General features: G+C 47.8%; 1 protein-coding gene across 10 annotated transcripts in view; it reads right to left on the bottom strand.

The window, feature by feature from the left end:
* Positions 1–13,131: 13,131 nt before the first annotated feature.
* CLASP2 (cytoplasmic linker associated protein 2) overlaps positions 13,132–21,038 on the bottom strand; it is a 155,171-nt gene continuing 147,264 nt past the window's right edge. For all 10 annotated transcript variants that reach the window (XM_036738226.1, XM_036738227.1, XM_036738228.1 and 7 more), the window contains 4 exons: positions 20,897–21,025; positions 19,573–19,779; positions 15,832–15,948; positions 13,132–14,415 (listed from right to left, as the gene is read on the bottom strand). In XM_036738226.1, coding sequence (XP_036594121.1) covers positions 14,323–14,415; positions 15,832–15,948; positions 19,573–19,779; positions 20,897–21,025 — 546 coding nt within the window. In that variant the 3' untranslated portion in view covers positions 13,132–14,322. The remainder of the gene's footprint in view (positions 14,416–15,831; positions 15,949–19,572; positions 19,780–20,896; positions 21,026–21,038) is intronic.

Here is a 21,038-nt window from a genome sequence, read left to right as displayed (position 1 = left end):
ATAAGCAGGGGGAGCTGTCCTAATTATTAAATTCCTATGAGGGATTCCTATGGGATCATTGTAATATTTGTCTGCAGTTCCTGTCATAATAGCAGTCTTCATTACCTCCTCCTTTAGTCTCATGATACAATCTTTAAGTGAATACCAGGGTCTGTGCTCAGTGGGCCACATAGAATCATTAGTATATCTCTTATTGCATCCCGCAGCAGCTAATGCCAACAGAGTAGTCCTGCTAGCATCATCTCCTCGCTGATGATGTTCTCTAAAAGCTTGCTGAACTAGAGGATCATGGCTGATACCTATGAATCTCATACAGTCCCTCTTATCTACTAATATTCCACCGGCCCCTTGATCACTGAGCCTTACCATCCAAGATATTAATGGTTCTCCTACTCTTTGGCTGAATCTACTCAAAATATCTGTGACCTCTTGTGGTGAGAAATCTTCCTGAAATTCCCTCGTAACTAAATTGCCACCTCTGTTTTCTGTCCTCCTCCTCTCTACAGGACGAACGCTTGTCTGAGTATTTAACCATCTCCCATTCTCTGTGCGAGGGATGTCCTGAACCCTAGTAGCGTTTTCTGTTTCAGCCCCTAACACTGTCTCATTTCCCCCCCACTCGCTTCCCCTGCCACCATGGCAAGGACAAAGCAGGCAGTCATGCTTGGTCTGGGCTGAGTTGGGATGCACTCTTGGCTTATTTGGCCTCCTGCTGCTCCTAGCCACATTAATAGAAAAGTTCTCATCTGAGTCAGTGGGTTCTTGAGCAGCAATTTGTTGTCCTGCTATCTGAGATTCCCCTTCTTGCTGTGGGGTAGGAGTGCCCCCATCTCTTTCACTTAATCTCAATCTTTCATATACTAGCCGGTAGGCTGATAACACTATCCAGCTTTGCCTAGATAGTGATGCCCCTGACTGAATCCCAACCTCTTGTAAACACCTTTCCAAATCCTTAGGATCTCCTCTCTGTAGCCTTGGTTCCCAGTTTTCACAGGGTCCGGCTTTTTTAGCCAATTCCTTTGCTAAGGAGGAATAAAATGGATCCTCCCACCCTGGGATATTCATCTCTTCCTCTGAAGTTCTTCTGCTTCTGAACAGAGATCTTATATCTAGCGATCCCATCCTCGTCGCCAAATATATTAGGAAGGCAGAATTTATGATTTCAAAGAGAATCTCATATGTGCCTAAAAGGTCCGGAACCGCAGGATATAAGGAATTCTCTAGGCAGAAGGCAGGAGAACTAAAGCATGTATTTACACTCCACAGTATCAATCCCACAAACCAGCGTCCCCATTTTGATATTTTCATCAAAAGCTTCCAGGCCCAATAAGTCCGCCTCACAAGGGTTACCAGGAGGCCACAGAGAAGCGAGATGGTATAAGGCAAAATCGTATACATGCTTCCCCTCTACGGTAAGATTACCCACTAGCCTCCAGTCAGCTCTGCTACCGGCAGCTCAGCTTCAGCTGTCTGGCGTCTCTGGCTCCAACCGGAAAAGGAAAAGAGGATCTTCAAGCTGTCCTCTCCCCTCTTATAGAGTTTTTGACATCATCAAGCGCTGCCTGAACGACCAGGGCCGATTGGTTCTTGACTTGGCCCCTCCCCCAGCGTAGACCACGTTAACACACCTCCCCTCAGCCAGCGCCACAACTCATCACACAGGAAGCTCTGGTCCTGCCCCGGAAGAGCAAGCCCCAGCGTCCAGGGAAGCTCAACGAGGCAAGCTGAGTCATTCAAAGAAAACAAAGTCCATTCTGGCTACAGTCTTGCAGTTAAGAAGACGTGGGTTCAGATTCTATCTCTAACAAACATCAGTTGTATGGCCCTGGACAAGTCACCTAATCTGCCCCAGGCAACTAAACCAGTAAATTAGAGAAGTTGCCCACTGGCCACTTTGGGGGTAGGAGTTGAAACAGTAAGGCAATAAACACAACATCAACAATAATCGTGAGTATGCCTATGTAGTTTTGAATCACAAAGTATGACAGACTCTCCATAAAGAAGGCAAAAGAAATACAACATTTATTCAGACACCAGAAAATCATATCCCATAACCAAATGTTCAGCTCCCACAGCCAATCAACCCGCTTTATCTTAACAGCAAGGAACTTAAAACACCATATCACAGCCTGAAAACTTGCCATCCCAAAACCTCTCTGACCCTCTGCTGGGGTCTTCCCCAAAACAAACTCACAGTACAGCTAAGTCAGCCTGCTCAGTTCCAACAATCACGCGGACAGCCATTAGCAGCCACTAGCAGCCATAACATCTCTCTCTCTCTTTCTCTCTCTCTCTCAGCATTTTCTGTGACATAACTTCCTCTTCCTGTCAGGAAGCTCCTCCCACTACATGTAACTTAGGCTTCCTGTGATGTAAGCAGGTCACATGGCCTATTAATGGGTAGGAAATATCTTCAAATCTAAATTGCTAATACTTTTGGCCTGAAGATCTTTCTTATCCATTAGGTAGGGCAATGGGAATTCTGGGATAAGTGGTGTCAAAAGAACTTTACACAACAATATAACAGGGATAACACAACATAAGTATATAAAACAATGTCATCATTCCTCCCTCGAACCAATGGGGCTCAAAATCTTGGGGTAAGGGGTGAAGATCTCGTCCTCCAAAACTTCTTCCTGCTACAAATAGATGTAGAGCTGTCCCTGCCCCAAAAGATAAAGACTCCTATTCAAGAGGTCAGTTCTTTAGCAAGCTGGCATCTGGAACTCAGTTGATGCAAGCTCCAGGCATGACACATTGCAGTCGTGGACAGGTCCAGAGGGGACAGCTGAACACATCTGGCTAAAGTGATCAGGCATCTGCAGGTGGATGGTACTAAGCCTTCAGGAAACAAATCTCACAAACAAATTTAGCAGACAAAAATTGAAAAAGAAATAAAGAGACTATCATAACCTCATTCACGATAGAATACATGAGTCAAAGAGATAGTTTCATAATGACCATCTCCTGTTTAAACCACTGTTACGATATTGTCTTTCCCATGTGCTATAACTTCTGCAGCCTTTGGAACGTCATTTGGCTTCCATTTTACCCATAATTTAGCTCTTAATTTTACTCTATCAGTAGAACCAAGTCCTTCCTTTCCTCTGATATTTATTTTGGAAGGAGGGTCAGTTTTCACTAGGGGTATTGTTTCACAAGGAATAATAATCAATTGAACTAGTCTATCGTTTTTATACAACTCTATAGGTTGGTTCTTCACCTAAATTCTGGAGTGTTGCAATCATTTCTCCTTGATAACTAGAATCTATCACTCCAGCCAATGCATGTATCCCTTGACCTGCTAATCCTGGTTTAGGTAATATCTGTCCAAAAGGATTCTCATACATATCCCAGCAGAAATTTTTCTTATCTCTTACCTATCCAACCAAAAGTTCTCTAGACAATGTAAATCATATCCCGCCGAACCAGGTATTCCTGGATACAGTGGTGGGACATCTTTCCTCACAGTCCAATACTCAATATTTTGAATCTTATGTGTTTGCTGTTTTTTGATTTGCAGATTCAGGATCATCATTCTGGCTGGAGGTGTACTTCCTCCTAATGGTCTATTATTTAAATTATGTAAAGCAATAACTTTCTTAACTTCTTTCAACAGTCCATTCATTCTTTCTATCAATCCAGATGCTTGTGGATAATATGGAATATGATATATCCACTCTATATTGCTCAATACACAATATCTCTTCATCTCAGTACCTTTGAAATGTGACCCACTGTCACTTTGAATCTGCACTGAGGTTCCACAATATAGACTTATAATATCTAGAGTTTTACAGCTGTTTTTCTGGGTTGCATTCTTATAAGGACAAGCCACCAGTATGCCTGAATAGGCGTCAAGAGAAGCACATATAAATTTGCATCTTTTCTCTTGAAGTAGTGGTCCAATATAATCTATCTGCCACAACTGGGCTGGAACTTTTCCCCTTGCTATTTCTCCAGTTACTACCCGAGGGACAATGCTTTCCTTTTCAAATTGACGTATATTACATTCCTCTGTTACTTGCTTTAACAAGGAATAAGAGACACTAATACCTCGATCTTGTGCCCACTGGTCTGTGGTCTGGACCCCAAAAGGCCGCTATTTGGTGGACCCATTTTGCTATTACCGGGTCATCAGTTGGTGTCAGAGTAGGGACGATATATTCAGGAGCAATCTTTGCTAGTCGATCGGCATGTGCATTGTACTCGCGTTCTGGCACAGTGACGGGTATGTGAGCATCTACATGAAAAACTGACAAATTAGTAACCAAAGACATGTCCCATATATCTTCCCATAGTTCTTTGCCCCAAAATTGTTTACCATGAATTTCCCAATTTTGATTTTTTCCATATTGGCATCCATGTAGCTAACCCATTAGCTACTCCCCACGAATGAGTGAATATATGATCTTGTCCTCCTTTCTCTGTTTTAATAGCTTGATGTACTGCCATAAGTTCAGCATATTGACTACTTCCACCTATCCCAGGACTTTCCAAAGTTCTCTTAGTGCATGAGTTATAGGCTACTGCTTTACGATATTTTGCTGTCCCATCAGTAAACCATGCATGTTTCTTCTGTTCTTCAGTCAGTCCATCACATTTTACCAAGGATTGTACCAACTGTTGCCTTGGTTCACAGGGTTTATCACTTCCATCAATGTTGATGCTGGTGATAGATTCACGTGGAGCAGAAACTCCACTTTTGCCTGTCTTCGATCTGTTCTGAATATACCATTTCCATTTAATTATGCTAGCCTCTTGCACATGTCCAGTTGTGTGAGATGCTGGGGTACTCATTACCCAGTCATAATTGGGATTCCAGGCCTTAACATCACTTCATGGTCCAGAGTCAGTTGTTTAGTCTCTACCAAAGCCCAATATGCAGCTAACAAGTGCTTTTCAAAGGGTGTTTATTGCAATCCAGATGAAGGTAATTTCCTTGACCAAAATCCTAGGGGTCCATTTTGGCTTTGTTGTTTCTGCCATAAACTCCAATTCACATAGTCATCTTGTACAGTCACTTGCAATTCCACTGGTCCACTTTGCATAGGCCACAAATCCAGAGCCAATTGTATAGCAGCTTTAGCTTCTTCAAAAGCTTTACTCTGTTCAAGTCCCCAGTCAAATTCATATTTTTTCCTGGTAACTTTTTATAAGGGTTTCAAAATCTGTCCAAGATGTGGAACATGATGCCTCCAATATCCAAACAGTCCTATGAACTTTTGTGCCTCCTTCTTGTTGGTGGGGATAGGAAAATCTTGAATCTTTTGTCGATCTTGTGGGAGAATTTCTCACAGTCCTTTATTCCGTTGTATATCCCCAAACTTTATGGTTTGAGCTGGTCTTTGAATCTTTGCAGGGTTAATTTCCCATCCTTTGCTTTTCATATGCTCAATTAAAAGTATCAAACTCTTCTCTACTTCTTTTACATTTTCCCCCTGTATCAGAATATCATCTATGTAGTGGGTAGCTGTACACCAGGTAACTTCAGTTCACCAGATGTTCAGCCACAATCCTATCACAAATAGTTGGGTTGTGCAGATATCCTTGTGGCAATCGGGTAAAAGTATATTGTTGGCCCTGCCACGTGAAAGCAAACTGGTCCCACTGTTTGCAGTCCATTGGGATCATAAAGAAAGCATTGGCCAAATCAATAACTGCGTACCAAGACCCATCCTATTTCTGGATCCTTTCTATTAAGGTAATGGTATCTGGAACAGCAGCATACAAGGGTGGAGTCACTTTATTCAGTTGTCTATAATCCACTGTCATTTTCCATGTTCCATCTGACTTTCATACTGGCCATACAGGGTTATTCCATTGAGTGGTTTAAGGAACTAACTCTCCTGCTTCATTCAACATATGCCTTTATGGTATTGGCAATTTCATCTCGCCGATCTGGCACAGGATACTGCTTCAAAGACATTACTTTAGAAAGTTCAGGTAAAGTGATTGGGTCCATCTTTACTTTTCCCACCAAAACTATTAATTCCTGTCTTCCTTACTGCAAATTGTTATCTCCCCTCAGGCAAATTCAGGGTCACGCCTTTCAATATATCTATTCCAGTGATGTATTTAGGAAGGGGTACAATGACCATGGTATATTCTTTCTTAGGTAATTGTTCAATTTTCATCATCAGTTTCACTTGTTTGGCTGATATTTCAGCCCCTCCTAGTCCTGTGACGGTAATAGGAGTTCCATGCTTAAATTTGTCACGGTTTCCACAAATCAAGCTGGCTTCCGCCCCAGTGTCTCTCAGTGCCCTAGTTGCGGTATTTGATCCATTCTTCCAATATATAGTCAGATTAATATGGGGTCTGTAATCCCATCTGTGTGTTTCTTTCATCTGAGCTGGGGCTCGGCCTATTCCCTAGTCTCCTTGAAGGTGTGACTGACTTGGATGCAAGGGTTCAATATTTGTAGGATTTGTAGGGGTAGTTCTTACTTCACTATTCCGTTTGCCAGTAAGCCCCTTATTTTGGTACATTTTGTATAGCTCACTATTTGGAATACCATCTAGCCTTCTAAAAGCTACCCCTGCTTTCAATAGAGCAGTAAACATTTCTTTCCTTGTTACTCCACACTGAATCCATTGGCTATGTACCCTTCTTTCCTGAGGAAACTTATCTCTTCCCCAGTCTCCTAAGTCAACTTAACTGTGAAATCTTATCCAGCATGTCTGAAAGGGGGTTCCCTACTTCTGCAATCAGCAGAGTCAGAATCACGTTTATAAGTGGGGGGAGGGGGGGTGCCGTCTTAACGATCAAATTCCTATGAGAGACTCCCAATGGGAGTTTCATAATAAACTTCAGTGTTCCCCAACATAATAGCAGTCTTCATTACCTCCTCCTTTAACTTTCTCATACAGTCCCTAATTGAATACCAGGGCCTATCTGCAGTAGGCCACATAGTTTCACCAGGATATTCCTCTTCACAGCCTACCACAGACAAAGCCACAGATTGGTTGGTTGGTTAGTTCTTTGCGAATGACAGTCCTTAAAAGCTTGCTGTACAAAAGAGTTCTGACTAATACTTATGAATCTCATACAATCCACAGAATCTACAGATGCTCCTGCGGCCCTTCATCACTGATTCTCACCATCCAAGATATGAATGATTCTCCCATTCTCTGGGTGAACCTACGCAAGATATCTGTAATTTCCTGCTGTGTGAAATCCTCCAAAACCAGCCTAAACTGAGTAGTATGATCTTGCATTTCCTGTCTCCTTCGCTGTATGGGGCGCACTTCTCTTGGAGAAGTCTGGTGTGGTCCTGTAACACTCAACGGTGGCTTAGAAGTAGCATGCAACAAAGTATCCTCCTGTCTGGATTCTCTGCCCCTGTTACCATGGTAACCAGACTGCCTGCTAGGCTCAACCTGGGCTGAACTGAGGTGCACTCTTGAGCTCTTTGGCTCCCTCTGCCTTCTAGCTGAATTTACAACAAGGCTGTTAGGTTCCTGCTGTTCTACCACCTGAGGTTCTCCACCTTGCTGTGGTATAGACTGAGTATTCTCAGATGTTTCAGAAACAGTCTGAGCCTGAGCACTCTCTCCTAATAGTCTATCTCTGTGTTCACATGCAATAGAATAGGCTGTGAGTAAAATCCAGCCTCGTCTAGAGATCGCTCTTGGGATCCCCATTCCTGGCTCAACAGTAACTTCTCTGAGGCATCGCTCCAAATCTCTGGGTCCTACACCCTGTAGCCTCTGCCTCCAGTCCTCACAGAGACCAGTGCCCTTAGACCATTCCCTTGCTAGGGAGCAATAAGTTATGTCCTCCCATCCTGGGACAACCATTTCTTCCTCTAAAACCCTTTTACCTCTAAATAGAGATCTTATTCCTTGTGATTCCATCCTTGTTGCCAAATAATGTATCAGTAAGTCAATAAACACAACATCAACGATGATCGTGAGTATGCCTATGTAGTTCTGTATCACAAGGAATGAGAGACTCTCCATAAAGAAGGTAAAAGATGTATAACATTTCTTCAGACACCAGAAAATAATATCCCATAACCAAATATTCAGCTCCCACAGCCAGTCAGTCCACTTTATCATAACAGCAAGGAACTTAAAACACCATATCACAGCCTGAAAAACCATCCCAAACTATCACCATCCCAAAACCTCTCTGACCCCCTGCTGGGGTCTTCCCCAAAACAAACTCACAGTACAGCTAAGTCAGCCTGTTCAGTTCTGACAATCACGGGGGCAGCCATTAGCAGTCACCAGCAGCCATAATCTCTCTCTCTCTCTCTCTCTCTCTCTCTCTCTCTCTCTCTCTCTCTCTCTCTCTCTCTCCTTTTGAAGACTGACCCTCCTTCCAAAATAACTATCAGAGGAAAGGAAGGATTTGGTTCTACTGGTAGAATAAAATTAGGAGCTAAAGTATGGGTAAAACGGAAGCTGGATGATGTTCCAAAGGCAGCAGAAACTATAGCACATGGGAAAGACAATACTGTAACAGTGGTTTACCCAGGAGAAAATAATTATGAAATTGTACCCTTGACTCATGTATTCTATTATGAATGAGGCTATGAGAGTCTCTTTGTTTCTTTTTGGCTTTTGTCTGCTAAATTTGTTTGTGAGATTTGTTTCCTGCAGGCTTAGTGTCATCCACCCGCAGATGCCTGATCGCTTTAGCCAGATGTCACCCTCTGATGTGTTCGGATGTTACCTCTGGACCTGTCCATGATTGTGGTGCGTCGTCCCTGGACCTGGGGTCAACTGAGTTCCAGATGCCAGCTTGCTAAAGAACTGACCTCTTCAATAGGACTCAATCTCTTGGGGCAGGGACAGCTCTACATCCATTTGTAGCAGGAAGAAGCTTTAGAAGATGAGATCTTCACCCCTAACCCCAAGATTTTGAGCCCCAGTGGTTCGAGGAGGTAATGGTGACACTGTCTAATATACTTATTTTGTGTTACCCCTGTTACACTGTTGTGCAAAGTTCTGTTGATGCCAGTTATCCCAGAATTCCCATTGCCCTACCTAACGGATAAGAAAGATCTTCAGGCCGAAAGTATTAGCAATTTATATTTGAAGATCTTTCCTACCCATTGATAGGCCACATGACCTGCTTACGTCACAAGAAACCTAAGTTACATGTGGTGGGAGGAGCTTCCTGACAGGAAGAGGAAGTTATGTCACAGAAAATGCTGAGAGAGAGAGAGATTATGGCTGCTGGTGACTGCTAATGGCTGCCCCCGTGATTGTTAGAACTGAACAGGCTGACTTAGCTGTACTGTGAGTTTGTTTTGGGGAAGACCCCAGCAGGGGGTCAGAGAGGTTTTGGGATGGTGATAGTTTGGGATGGTTTTTCAGGCTGTGATATGGTGTTTTAAGTTCCTTGCTGTTATGATAAAGTGGACTGACTGGCTGTGGGAGCTGAATATTTGGTTATGGGATATTATTTTCTGGTGTCTGAAGAAATGTTATACATCTTTTACCTTCTTTATGGAGAGTCTCTCATTCCTTGTGATACAGAACTACATAGGCATACTCACGATCATCGTTGATGTTGTGTTTATTGACTTACTGATACATTATTTGGCAACAAGGATGGAATCACAAGGAATAAGATCTCTATTTAGAGGTAAAAGGGTTTTAGAGGAAGAAATGGTTGTCCCAGGATGGGAGGACATAACTTATTGCTCCCTAGCAAGGGAATGGTCTAAGGGCACTGGTCTCTGTGAGGACTGGAGGCAGAGGCTACAGGGTGTAGGACCCAGAGATTTGGAGCGATGCCTCAGAGAAGTTACTGTTGAGCCAGGAATGGGGATCCCAAGAGCGATCTCTAGACGAGGCTGGATTTTACTCACAGCCTATCCTATTGCATGTGAACACAGAGATAGCCTATTAGGAGAGAGTGCTCAGGCTCAGACTGTTTCTGAAACATCTGAGAATACTCAGTCTATACCACAGCAAGGTGGAGAACCTCAGGTGGTAGAACAGCAGGAACCTAACAGCCTTGTTGTAAATTCAGCTGGAAGGCAGAGGGAGCCAAAGAGCTCAAGAGTGCACCTCAGTTCAGCCCAGGTTGAGCCTAGCAGGCAGTCTGGTTACCATGGTAACAGGGGCAGAGAATCCAGACAGGAGGATACTTTGTTGCATGCTACTTCTAAGCCACCGTTGAGTGTTACAGGACCACACCAGACTTCTCCAAGAGAAGTGCGAAGGAGACAGGAAATGCAAGATCATACTACTCAGTTTAGGCTGGTTTTGGAGGATTTCACACAGCAGGAAATTACAGATATCTTGCGTAGGTTCACCCAGAGAATGGGAGAATCATTCATATCTTGGATGGTGAGAATCAGTGATGAAGGGCCGCAGGAGCATCTGTAGATTCTGTGGATTGTATGAGATTCATAAATATTAGTCAGAACTCTTGTACAGCAAGCTTTTAAGGACTGTCATTCGCAAAGAACTAACCAACCAACCAATCTGTGGCTTTGTCTGTGGTAGGCTGTGAAGAGGAATATCCTGGTGAAACTATGTGGCCTACTGCAGATAGGCCCTGGTATTCAATTAGGGACTGTATGAGAAAGTTAAAGGAGGAGGTAATGAAGACTGCTATTATGTTGGGGAACACTGAAGTTTATTATGAAACTCCCATTGGGAGTCTCTCATAGGAATTTGATCGTTAAGACGGCACCTCCCCTCCCCCCACTTATAAACGTGATTCTGACTCTGCTGATTGCAGAAGTAGGGAACCCCCTTTCAGACATGCTGGATAAGATTTCACAGTTAAGTTGACTTAGGAGACTGGGGAAGAGATAAGTTTCCTCAGGAAAGAAGGGTACATAGCCAATGGATTCAGTGTGGAGTAACAAGGAAAGAAATGTTTACTGCTCTATTGAAAGCAGGGGTAGCTTTTAGAAGGCTAGATGGTATTCCAAATAGTGAGCTATACAAAATGTACCAAAATAAGGGGCTTACTGGCAAACGGAATAGTGAAGTAAGAACTACCCCTACAAATCCTACAAATATTGAACCCTTGCATCCAGGTCAGTCACACCTTCAAGGAGACTAGGGAATAGGCCGAGCCCCAGCTCAGATGAAAGAAACACACAGATGGGATTACAGACCCCATATTAATCTGACTATATATTGGAAGAATGGATCAAATACCGCAACTAGGGCACCGAGAGACACTGGGGCAGAGGCCAGCTTGATTTGTGGAAACCATGACAAATTTAAGCATGTTGGCATGGGCTCTTGCCTGCCTCAGCCTCTCCCTATTCCAGCTCATTCTCCACTCACTGGTCAGTCACCTCTCCCCCAGAAATAACTGCTGTGGCTCCCTCTCACCACCAGGTTCAATGATAATAATCTTCACAACCTGACAGCTACCCCCTTTCCAGGCTTCTTCCATGTCACCCTTCCAAGTCCCCTGTGACACTGGTCTCCTGAGCCTGTGCCTTGTCCTTAGTGATCCCCCAGGAATCCAGTGTGTTCCTTGTCTCCACTTGTGGGCTTCCTTTGAGCCTCTGCTCCTTTTGTACAAGGCCTGTCCTGGTCCCACTACCCTCCAAGACCACCACCCCCAATTCGCCCTGTGCCTCTCCAGGCTGGGCAGAGCTGCTTGCATGTTGTCTGTCTCCTCCATTAGATGGGGAGATGCTTAATGGCAGGGACTTTCCTTTGCCTTCCTTTGTGTCCTGAGTTCTACGCACAGTGCCTAGCACATAGTAGGTGCTTTTCACAATGTATGCTTCCTTCCTTCCCCTCTTCACAGATGACTCTCCAGCTCAGATGGCAGATGGTTCTGTAGTTTGTACACTCAGAGGTGTAGAAAACTCACCTGACATTGACATCATGTACATCTCTTAGGACCAGGGATCCCTGTCTGTGCTATCTCTAGGGACCCAGTCTGCATTGACAGGCAGAAGGCCTGCCTGGGGCCAGAGCTTGGCTCTGCTGCTCGGGTGACCATGGACAAACCACTGAGTGGCCTTCTCTGGGAGGGCCTTTCCAACTTTTCCTCCATCATCTGATTTCTTCCTTTTATGGAGCAATATATATATATATCTATATATATCTATATATATACACATGTATGTATGTATGTGTGTGTGTGTGTGTATATAATATAGATAGATATACATAAATAACATTCCTCTTACTGGATGCTGCAAGATGGAAACATCTTAATTCAATAATGTCATCCATAACCTGGGCCACTTAGAAAGTGTCACCTCCTGACTAAAATGAGCAAGAAAGCAACGACAAAGAAGAGATCACTGCTGTGCCTGGCCCTTCTCGAGACGCCCAGTTCCTGCTGCCCTCGGACACTCGCCTTCTGTGCCTTTCCTCCCTTCCCAGCACAGCATGTAGGATCATCCTCACTTTTATGTAGCTCTTTATTCTGACAACTCCAAGTACCAAAGGCTGTGCTGGGCTTTACAAGCCAAACAGATATCCCACTCTTCCAGGGGAAGGGATAGAAAGCAAACAGGAAGTTAGGATATCCATGTAAGCCCCTGACTCTGTGCAGCCCTGCCTGGGGGAGCTGGGAGAGGAAGGCTGAGGCTCACTAATTAGTGAGTAATTAACTCACAGCGGGCAGGAAGGGGGAAGGGTCCCCTTGCGAGTTCTGTTCTGCAGAGCACCGGTCAGCTCTGGGAGCCACACTGGGCAGGGAGGTCCCTGCCCTCCTGGAGAAGAGAAGGCAACAAGCCACTCTGTTCCCTTTGGCCCCCAAGGGCAGGACCTGGCCCAGGAGCAGTGTGGGGTGGGGAGGGGAAATGCCCCAGGCCCCAGGCTGATGGCCTGGCCCAGGACAAGGGGAGTTCTAGTTTCTGAGGAGTCTGGAGGTGCTTTCTAGCTCCCTGGCTGATGGAGCGGCTCAGGGCCGACATTTCCCACTTCTTTCCCCGTTTCCCCCCAGTCTGCCAGGTCTCCTATGTGGTCCTTTTCAGGCTGTTGTGGGACCATCACGACAAATGCCAGGCATGACAGCTGGACCTTCCGACTGACCAAGGTAAAACCCTACTTAAAGCCATTTTAAAAACAAACAGAAAATTCATTTCTGTGAGAAGGCATGCTGGTAGTCCCATCTCTGTCCAGGATCTCTCCTCCCTCTTTTGGGACGGCCAGGTTTAAAACACGACAGAAACACCGCTGGTGCCACTTTGTTTTCCAAGTAACATTATGTACAGTTTTATTGCCGGGGTACGCACAATGGAGAACAAAGAACCATAAATACACAACGTAATGAACAGTTAGGGAATATGAGGTGCTGAGGGAGGGGAGGAGGAGGGGGCAAAAGGACGGGACATCTTCCCTTGCTTCAGGAGATTCTCCGTCCGTCTCTAACGTTGACTCGGCCGAGCAGGCTCGGCCTCCACGATGGTAGTACCTGGCGGGGTCATGGACACAGAGGCAGGAGTTGCCAAGGGCTTGCTGTGCAGGACTACGGACGGTGTGGGCGCGGGCTCGGTGAGAAGAGCGAGCTCTGCGGAGGTAGAGAGGGTGGTGGCCGAGAATGGGGGACCAGCTTCCCTCTCCTCAGCACGCCAAGAGTGCATCTGCCCACAGAGGGGAGAGCTAAGGAGTCTGCTGCCGGGCCAGACTCAGAAAACCATTCCCAGTCTCGCCCACTTGTCCAGAAAGTCGTGCGAGACACGTGGAGCAGCTCAGAGGAGGGAAGCCTCAGAAGCTGAAGATGGCGAGACAGACCAAGCTCCCCACTCCCACCCCACGGGAGGGCTGGCCAGCCCCATGCCTAGTTGGGCCCGCAGGGGCTCCCCTGGGCCTCAGCAGTCTGAGACGGCAGATGCCGTCCACCAGCATCAGTAGCCCGTTGGGTAGGACTGGGCTGACTCCGTTAGTGTCCAAGGCCCCCACACCAAGAGTGAGGGGCAACCTCCACAGGGCCAGTCTTGCTTTTTCTCCACATCATTTCACGTTTCTAGCAAAGGACATGATAGTCAACAGAACTCAAAGTAGTAACAAATATTATTCTGCAGCTGAATAAAGGCAAAAATGTTTTTAGATTTTAAACTTGTGAAGCCCAAAGCATTCCTGTTTAATCAGCAATTTAAAAAATTTATACAATCATAACACTGGCAAAGGTTAATGGGAAGACAGAGGAGTGAGGATCGGTAAAACAATGAAGCAGGTTTTTTAAAAATTATTTTGTGTTCATTAACCGATATTAATACTGTTTTCCTTGGATCTGGAACCACTCTATGTGACGGGTACATGCAGGCTGAGGACAGCCACCTGTTAAAGAAAACAAGAAGGGGGAAAGCCGGAGTTCAGAAACGGGTCTCAAAGCGTCCCTTTCCGTCCTGGTCACGTTTAGCTCGCTTGGCTAGCCCTGCCCGGGCACGTCGGTGGCCATGCTGGGATCGCTCCCTCCGGAGCCTGTCTGCGCCCGCTTGATGTACAGATTCAACAGCTTCATCTGCAGAGGGGACAGACGGACAGCGTGTTTCACTGGCCGGCCGAACACAAGATACTGAACAGAGGGCGGAAGCCTCCCCCTGCCAAATGCCAGAGAAAGGGTGTGTAGATGGGAGCGCACCCAGCTATCAAAGCCCCTTTCTGGCTTCTTGCATTCTTCATCGGAGGAGTTTCCCCAAGGACAAGAAAATGAATTTCACTTTATTCAAAAGAGCTGCACCCAGTCAGTCAGTCAGCACCTACTGTGTGCCAGGCCCCAGGCTGCGTGCTGGGGACACAAAAAGAGGCAGGGGACAGACCCTGCCCTTGCAGAGCTCATGGACCACTGGAGGCGATGAGAAGCAACAAGACTCAAGGACAGGATAGAGAGGAGATCATTAGGGGAGACTCCAGGGTCACCCCAGCTGTGATCTCAGCAGAGTGTGAGAGGCCCAAGGAGGGATGGGAAGCCCCCCTGGGAGCAACCCCAATGTCACGCTCCCCTTTCTAGGACCACCCAGTCAGGCACTGAACACCCTGTCCTGCGCTCCAGTGCCCGCCCACCTTCCTGGCACAGCAGCGCCTGCCAGAGGGTTTGAGGGGAGCACATCACAGTGCCCTTGGCATTCCTCTGCCTGGGGGACCTGAGAACTCCCCAGGGGCAGTCTCTCCATCAGCGCACAAGACCTGCTTTGTAACCAAAGTCTTAAAACTGGACTCTTCCCCCTTCCCCAACACAGACGTCTTGTGTCTCTGTCTTCCTGGGTACCATTCACACAAGACCCTTCGTCTCCAGACTCCAGGCATTTTCCCTGGAATCCCCCAGGTCTGGAAGGTTCTCCCTCCTCATCTGCACATCCCGGACAGCCCCTCACAAGTCCCCGCTAAGGCCAGGTCCCCTACGAGAAACCTCTTCTGATCGCCCTAACGCTGGTGCCTTTCTCTGTGGATGACCTGTGATGTATTTGTTTGTACAACGTTGTTGGCATGTTCCACTCCTCCCCCTTCCAGTACAATGTAAGCTCCTTGAGGGAAGGGGCTCTTACCTTTCTTTGTATCCCCAGTGCTTCGCCCAGGGTCTAGCACACAGTAGGTGCTTAATCAATGCCTGCTGACTGACTGGCCTGCCCAGGTCACTGAGCCAGGCTATCTAGAGGCCAGCTCTCTCCTCTGGGCCCCTCTGGGACCTGGACACATTATGAATGAGGATATTGGTGCCCTGGAAGGTTAAATTGTGAACCCAGAAAGTGGGTTTCTCTGCTCTGTATTCCTGAGCCCTGCGTGCTCCAGAAAGGCCTTGCAGGCTTCTCTCCACTCCCTCCTCCTCCCTTCCCTTGCTGACAGAGGCCAGGAGGGTGACAAGGAAGGGAGCCCCCATCCCTGACCTCAGCACAGTCGGCCTTCCGCCAGCCCATGGAGGGCCCTGGTCTACACTTACCTTGCTCCCCGTGAGCTGGCTGAGGTGGGGCTTCAGCTCGTCACCAATGACAGCATGGATGGCCACAAGGCAGAAGACGCAAGCTTTTCGGACGCTGCTCTCTGAGTTGTCATATCCCTGAGGAAGAGAGAGAGAATGGGGCTGTGACCTCATAAAAGCCAAGATTCATTGTGTGAACCATCTCAGACCTCTCCATACACAAAGCATGGGGTCCAGCCTGCTCAAGCCAGCATCTACACTTCCTGCAAACACCTTCCGGCAAGCATGTCCAAATGGCCATTCAAATCCACAGGTGCCTTTGCCAGATGAGGTGGCTCCACTGAGCCTGAGGTCACTCCTTTGCCCCGGGCTGGTTGGAGGACTTTCAGGTCAGCGGAGCACTGAACAGGCATCCATAGCAGGCACGGATGGAGACAGGTGGCTTTGGCTCTCCTCTGAGTCTCCAGCATCTGAGGTGATGTCCCCTGCACATAGGAGGCTGTGTAGGCAATCTGGATCCCCTCTACCAAGGGAGGAACACCTCCAGTAAGCGCGGGTCTCTCCTGCTATCTGCGATCAGAGGCTCACAGGGGACAGCTCTATTCTGATGTATGGAAGGGGGAGACACCGTGTCAGAAGAGGGACTTTAGGGTGGCATACTGTTCCAATGAATCATATCTAACAAAAGGTGAACAGATCACATGCCAGTGGGCTTGGATACACTCTCTTTTGGTCAATTCCACATTATTAAATATGCTGTCCACCGAAGAAGCCTGGCCTTTCCCTGATGAGGACTCCCTATGGAGGAGGCCCTGCACATGGACAGAAATAGATGGGGAAGGGGCTTCAAGGCCAGTGGGCACTGATGTTTTCTCTGCCTCTTCTCTGCAAAGGTTTGAGAACTGAAAAGGAAGAGGAGGGTGGGGGGCTGGGCTTTCTCCAGAAACAGAGGCCCCTTTTCCAACAGGATGGGTCAGTGGCTGAGCATGAAGTACAGCAGCCTCTCAAGAACGAAAGGTGAGAATCAACCCAAGCAGAGCCAGGAGGTCATTATGAAGCCCGAAGATATGAAAGGTGGACGGGCTGGTGACCTATGGCCGGGCCGGGGTTGGGGAGGAAACTGCTGCTGAGTGCCCTGGTCGGGGTGGGGATCCACATCCAGAGGGAAGAGCTCCACCCACCAGGTGAAGGCCTCATCTGCCTATCGACAGGTGAGATCTGTGAGACTACAGGAAAATAGTCCTCAATTGATAAACAGCCAGAGACTATAAACAGGTAGTTTGCAGGTGAAGCATTCAAAACTATCTATAGTCATATGAAAAAATGCTCTAAATCATTACAGATTGGAAAGGTGCAAATTAAAACAATGCTGAGATACCGCCTCACACCTACCGGGTGGCTAACGGGACAGAAAAGGGAAATGATAAATGGTGGAGGGGAGGTGGGAAATTGGAACACTAATGTGCTGCCGGTGAAGTTGTGAACTGGTCTAACCATTCTGGAGAGCAATTTGGAACTGTGCCCAAAGGGCTGGATCCAGCAACACCACTGCTAGGTCTGTATCCCAACAATTTTCAAAAAAGGGAAAAGGACTTATTTGTACAAAAATGTTGACAGCAGCTCTTTTTTTGGTGGTGAAGGACTGGAAACTGAGGGGGTGCCCATCAACTGGGGAAAGGCTGAATAAGGTGGAGTATGTGACTGTGATGCTGTAAGAAATGATGAGCAGGCAGATTTCAGGAAAACCTGGAAAGCCTTCCATGAACTGACGCAAAGTGAAGTGAGCAGAACCAGGAGATCACCGTACGCAGTATCAGCAACATTGTGCGATGATCAAGTATGAATGACTTAGCTCTTCTCAGCAATGCAGCGATCCAAACCAATTCTAAAGGACTCGTGATGAAAAATGCTCTCCACCCCAGAGAAAGAACTGATGGGATCCGAATGCTGATCAAAGCAGACTTCTTAAAAACTTTCTTCTTGTTTTTTTTTTGTGTGTTTTCTTTTGCAACGTGGCTAATATGTTAATACGTTTTGCATAACTTCACCTGTATAATCAATATCAAACTGCTTGCCTTCTCCAAGAGGGGGAGAGGCAAGCAGGAAAAAACAATTTTGAACTCAAAATTTTAAAAAAGATCGTTAAATTTTTCTTCTGTGTTAAGTAGGAAACGATCGATGAGATAAAAATGTACTAAAAACTAAAACAAACAAAAGTCTACAGAGCAAACCATTCCTACTAGCACCAGGATTAGGCTCATGCCCTCTCTGAGGTCAGCAAGGTGTGTCTAGGAAATCAAAGCCCACTCTCTGCCATGAACCAACGTGAGCAGCTGCTCACACACTCTGTTTTGTGTCTCACTGGAAGCTAACCATCAGACAGTCGGTTATTCGGGCTATGGGAGGAGGGCCCTGAAGGCTGTACCCTGTTCAGAGGTAAAGGCTTTTCTAATCGTCAATGAACCCAGTGACATCTTGTATTCCTAACACTTGTCAGAAGCAGGGTCTCCTGGGGGGAAGCTGTTGCAGCACCCCATCAAGGATGCACTAATGAACAAAAACTGGACTCCATCCACAAAAGAGGCCTTGGGTGAGTAGGTGCTGACACTTTCCCATTCATGTTGGTCTGCGCAGGAATAGGATGCATGGCTCTCCCTGGTCTGCTTCGGGACCACTTCCACCTTCTTGTGTGGCTGCTTGAGGACCGAGGGCTAAGAGTCTGAGCAAGGCTGCTACCTTCTCTCATGATGAACACAGGATGGTGGCAGGGATGGTGCCACATTCCTCCCATTTCTGCCTACCCACATGTCCTGCCATTTAAATCTGTGGGAGCTCCTACCAAGCCTTCTGCTGTTGGATGGGGGGACAGGACTGGAGAGCCTGCTCCAGACCGGTAGAGTCGTCCTCTTTCCACTGGGCAAGGAGGTCGTGTCTTTGATGGGGAAGGCGCTTGTAGAAGATGGCAGCAATGAGCACAGATATCCTCGTGATGCTGTTAAATGAGTCGCAGAACCTTCTCTTTCCAAGATCCTTCTGCCGTGTTTGCAGGACACAGGAAGGCCAGGGATGTTGCTGGGATTCCTACATCAGTCACCAGCAGATTTCATGAGGTGGGGATGACTTTTGGCACTCACTGAGCCTGGGACCTTCTGACTCTGCCTCCCTGGCGGTAACACAAGGTCACTGGAGCATTGACTATATGGCCACACCCCATGGAAATCGCCATGCGTCAAAAGCCCCACTGTGTGGGCTTGTGGGCGCTGGCCAACTTCTCTATGGCATGATGGCCAAAGAGCCATGGGGGACACTGCCAGAGGCACAGGTCAGGAGCCTCACAAAATGACATCAGGCTTCTTTCTGCCCACCCAAGGGGACTTGGGAGAAAAAGGACCATCCATGTTGGGTATCTCAGTCAGCCTGAGGGTCACGGGACTGAGGCCCTGCTTCCATGGAGAGTCCCTCGGCTAACTGAGGGTTTACAAACAGGACTGCTATCCCTCTGAGCCCTTCTGATAGGCACCACCATCACTGGGAAAGGGGATAAGACCATTTCACATTTTCTACTTCTTTGATGAACATGGACAGCAATTCTACCGGCTACCCTGTTGGGCTGGGTCCCAGGACTGACCAGCCTGACATGGGGAGGCCACTGATGATGGAGTCACTGAAGGAGGGGCGATAGCCCTGACATAAAAGGTCAGAGTCCAAACACACCCCTGAAATCTGCTTGGCGCTCCTTGTCTACCCGCGGGCTCTCCTCACCTGGATGAGGCCTGGTACAATCTCTGGCAGCAGCTGGGCCAGGGTCTCCTTGGACACCCTCTCAATCACCTTGGTCTGCATCTTGATGGCAGCCAGGTTGATGGGGTAGTCTGCTGTCTGGATGATGGGACACAGCACTTTGATGCACTGCTCTGGGCTGATGGAGGTGGCCAGCATGGATGCTGCTTCTTCAGCGGACCTCACCACCTACACCACAAGGGAGAAGAACCAAAACCCAGCTTTCTAACGTGTTTCTTGTGGAGAAGGAGGCTCTCTCCCACATTCCGTGCTAGAATGCAACACTGTCCTCGTTGTTTGGGATTGCTCACTGAGCTCCTGGTAGACAGGGAGCATGTGTGATGACTCGGGCTGGGGGTCCCTGGAAGGCACCAGAGCCCACCTAGTGGCTGACTTCCTGGGTGGAGGCTGGGGCTCTGGGCATGGCACAAGGTGACCTACTCTGGCCCCACATATCCAGGGATGTCATGGTCCTGACATCCAGGCTGCAGTCTTTGAGGGACCAGTGGGGAGCCAAGGGCTGTTCAGTCCCACTTGGGATCTCCTCCCACCTGGTCTCTCCCCCAGCCTCTGTGGAGGAGGCAGAAGCCAGGCAGATGTGGCCCTGCCTCTCGGGAGACAGCAGAGGAGGGCACCATATTGCTGATCCCAGAAAGACCCTCACCATAAAGAGGCTGTTCTCTCCAAGCCTCCACATCCCCCAGCCATCACCATCATGTTGGTGCCGGTCCCCGCCTCCCTCCCTTCTCTCATCTCCACCTCTCCTCACCCTTCACAGGACTGCCGACCCCCACCCCTCCCCATTGTTGTCCTGGGGCTCATTTCCCTTTCCCATCCCAATTTCTAGAGGGGTCAGCTCTACTTATGACCTCTGTGGATGGGGGAGGCGGGCACACACTATCCTGCAGGCTCTCCTGGGCTGGCGGAGCCACCCTCACAGCCACCAGAGCTCAGGGAGGAGAGGGTGAAAGGTCACACAGACATCTGACAGAAGAGGAGACAGGCTCGGACTTTCCTGACCCCAAGCCTAGGGCTCCAAGGCCTTAATTATCCAGACAAGGGAAAATCAGGCACAGAAAGGTACTCGGCGCCAAGGTACTGGACACAGCCAGCAGCCGGGTTAGCATCCATCCCGTGGCCAGCCAGGCCCCGCCCCGCCTCTTCCCTCTGGTGGGAGGTCACTTCTCAGCCGGAGGCAGGTAGGGCTCGATGTCAGGAGGTGACCAGGGTCAACATCCCCATTTCACAGATATGTGCGTCCAACCGTCTGCTGACAGCCAGGGGGTCATAGCCGCTTGGGACTTACTTCTTTATGCGGGTCCTTGTGGGCCTCGAGGGTCTTCATGATGGTCAGCTCGGCATAGTTTTTAAATCTGGCTGGTTGGTTCCTCAGGATTTCTCTGAGAACTCTTAGGGCCAAAGCTCTGACCGAGTGCTGAGAAGAAATG

The sequence above is a fragment of the Trichosurus vulpecula genome, chromosome 9 (assembly GCF_011100635.1).
Source record: "Trichosurus vulpecula isolate mTriVul1 chromosome 9, mTriVul1.pri, whole genome shotgun sequence".
Lineage (NCBI taxonomy): Eukaryota > Metazoa > Chordata > Mammalia > Diprotodontia > Phalangeridae > Trichosurus > Trichosurus vulpecula.
Note: the sequence above shows the minus strand (reverse complement) of the source record. Positions and strands in the feature narration are given on the sequence as shown.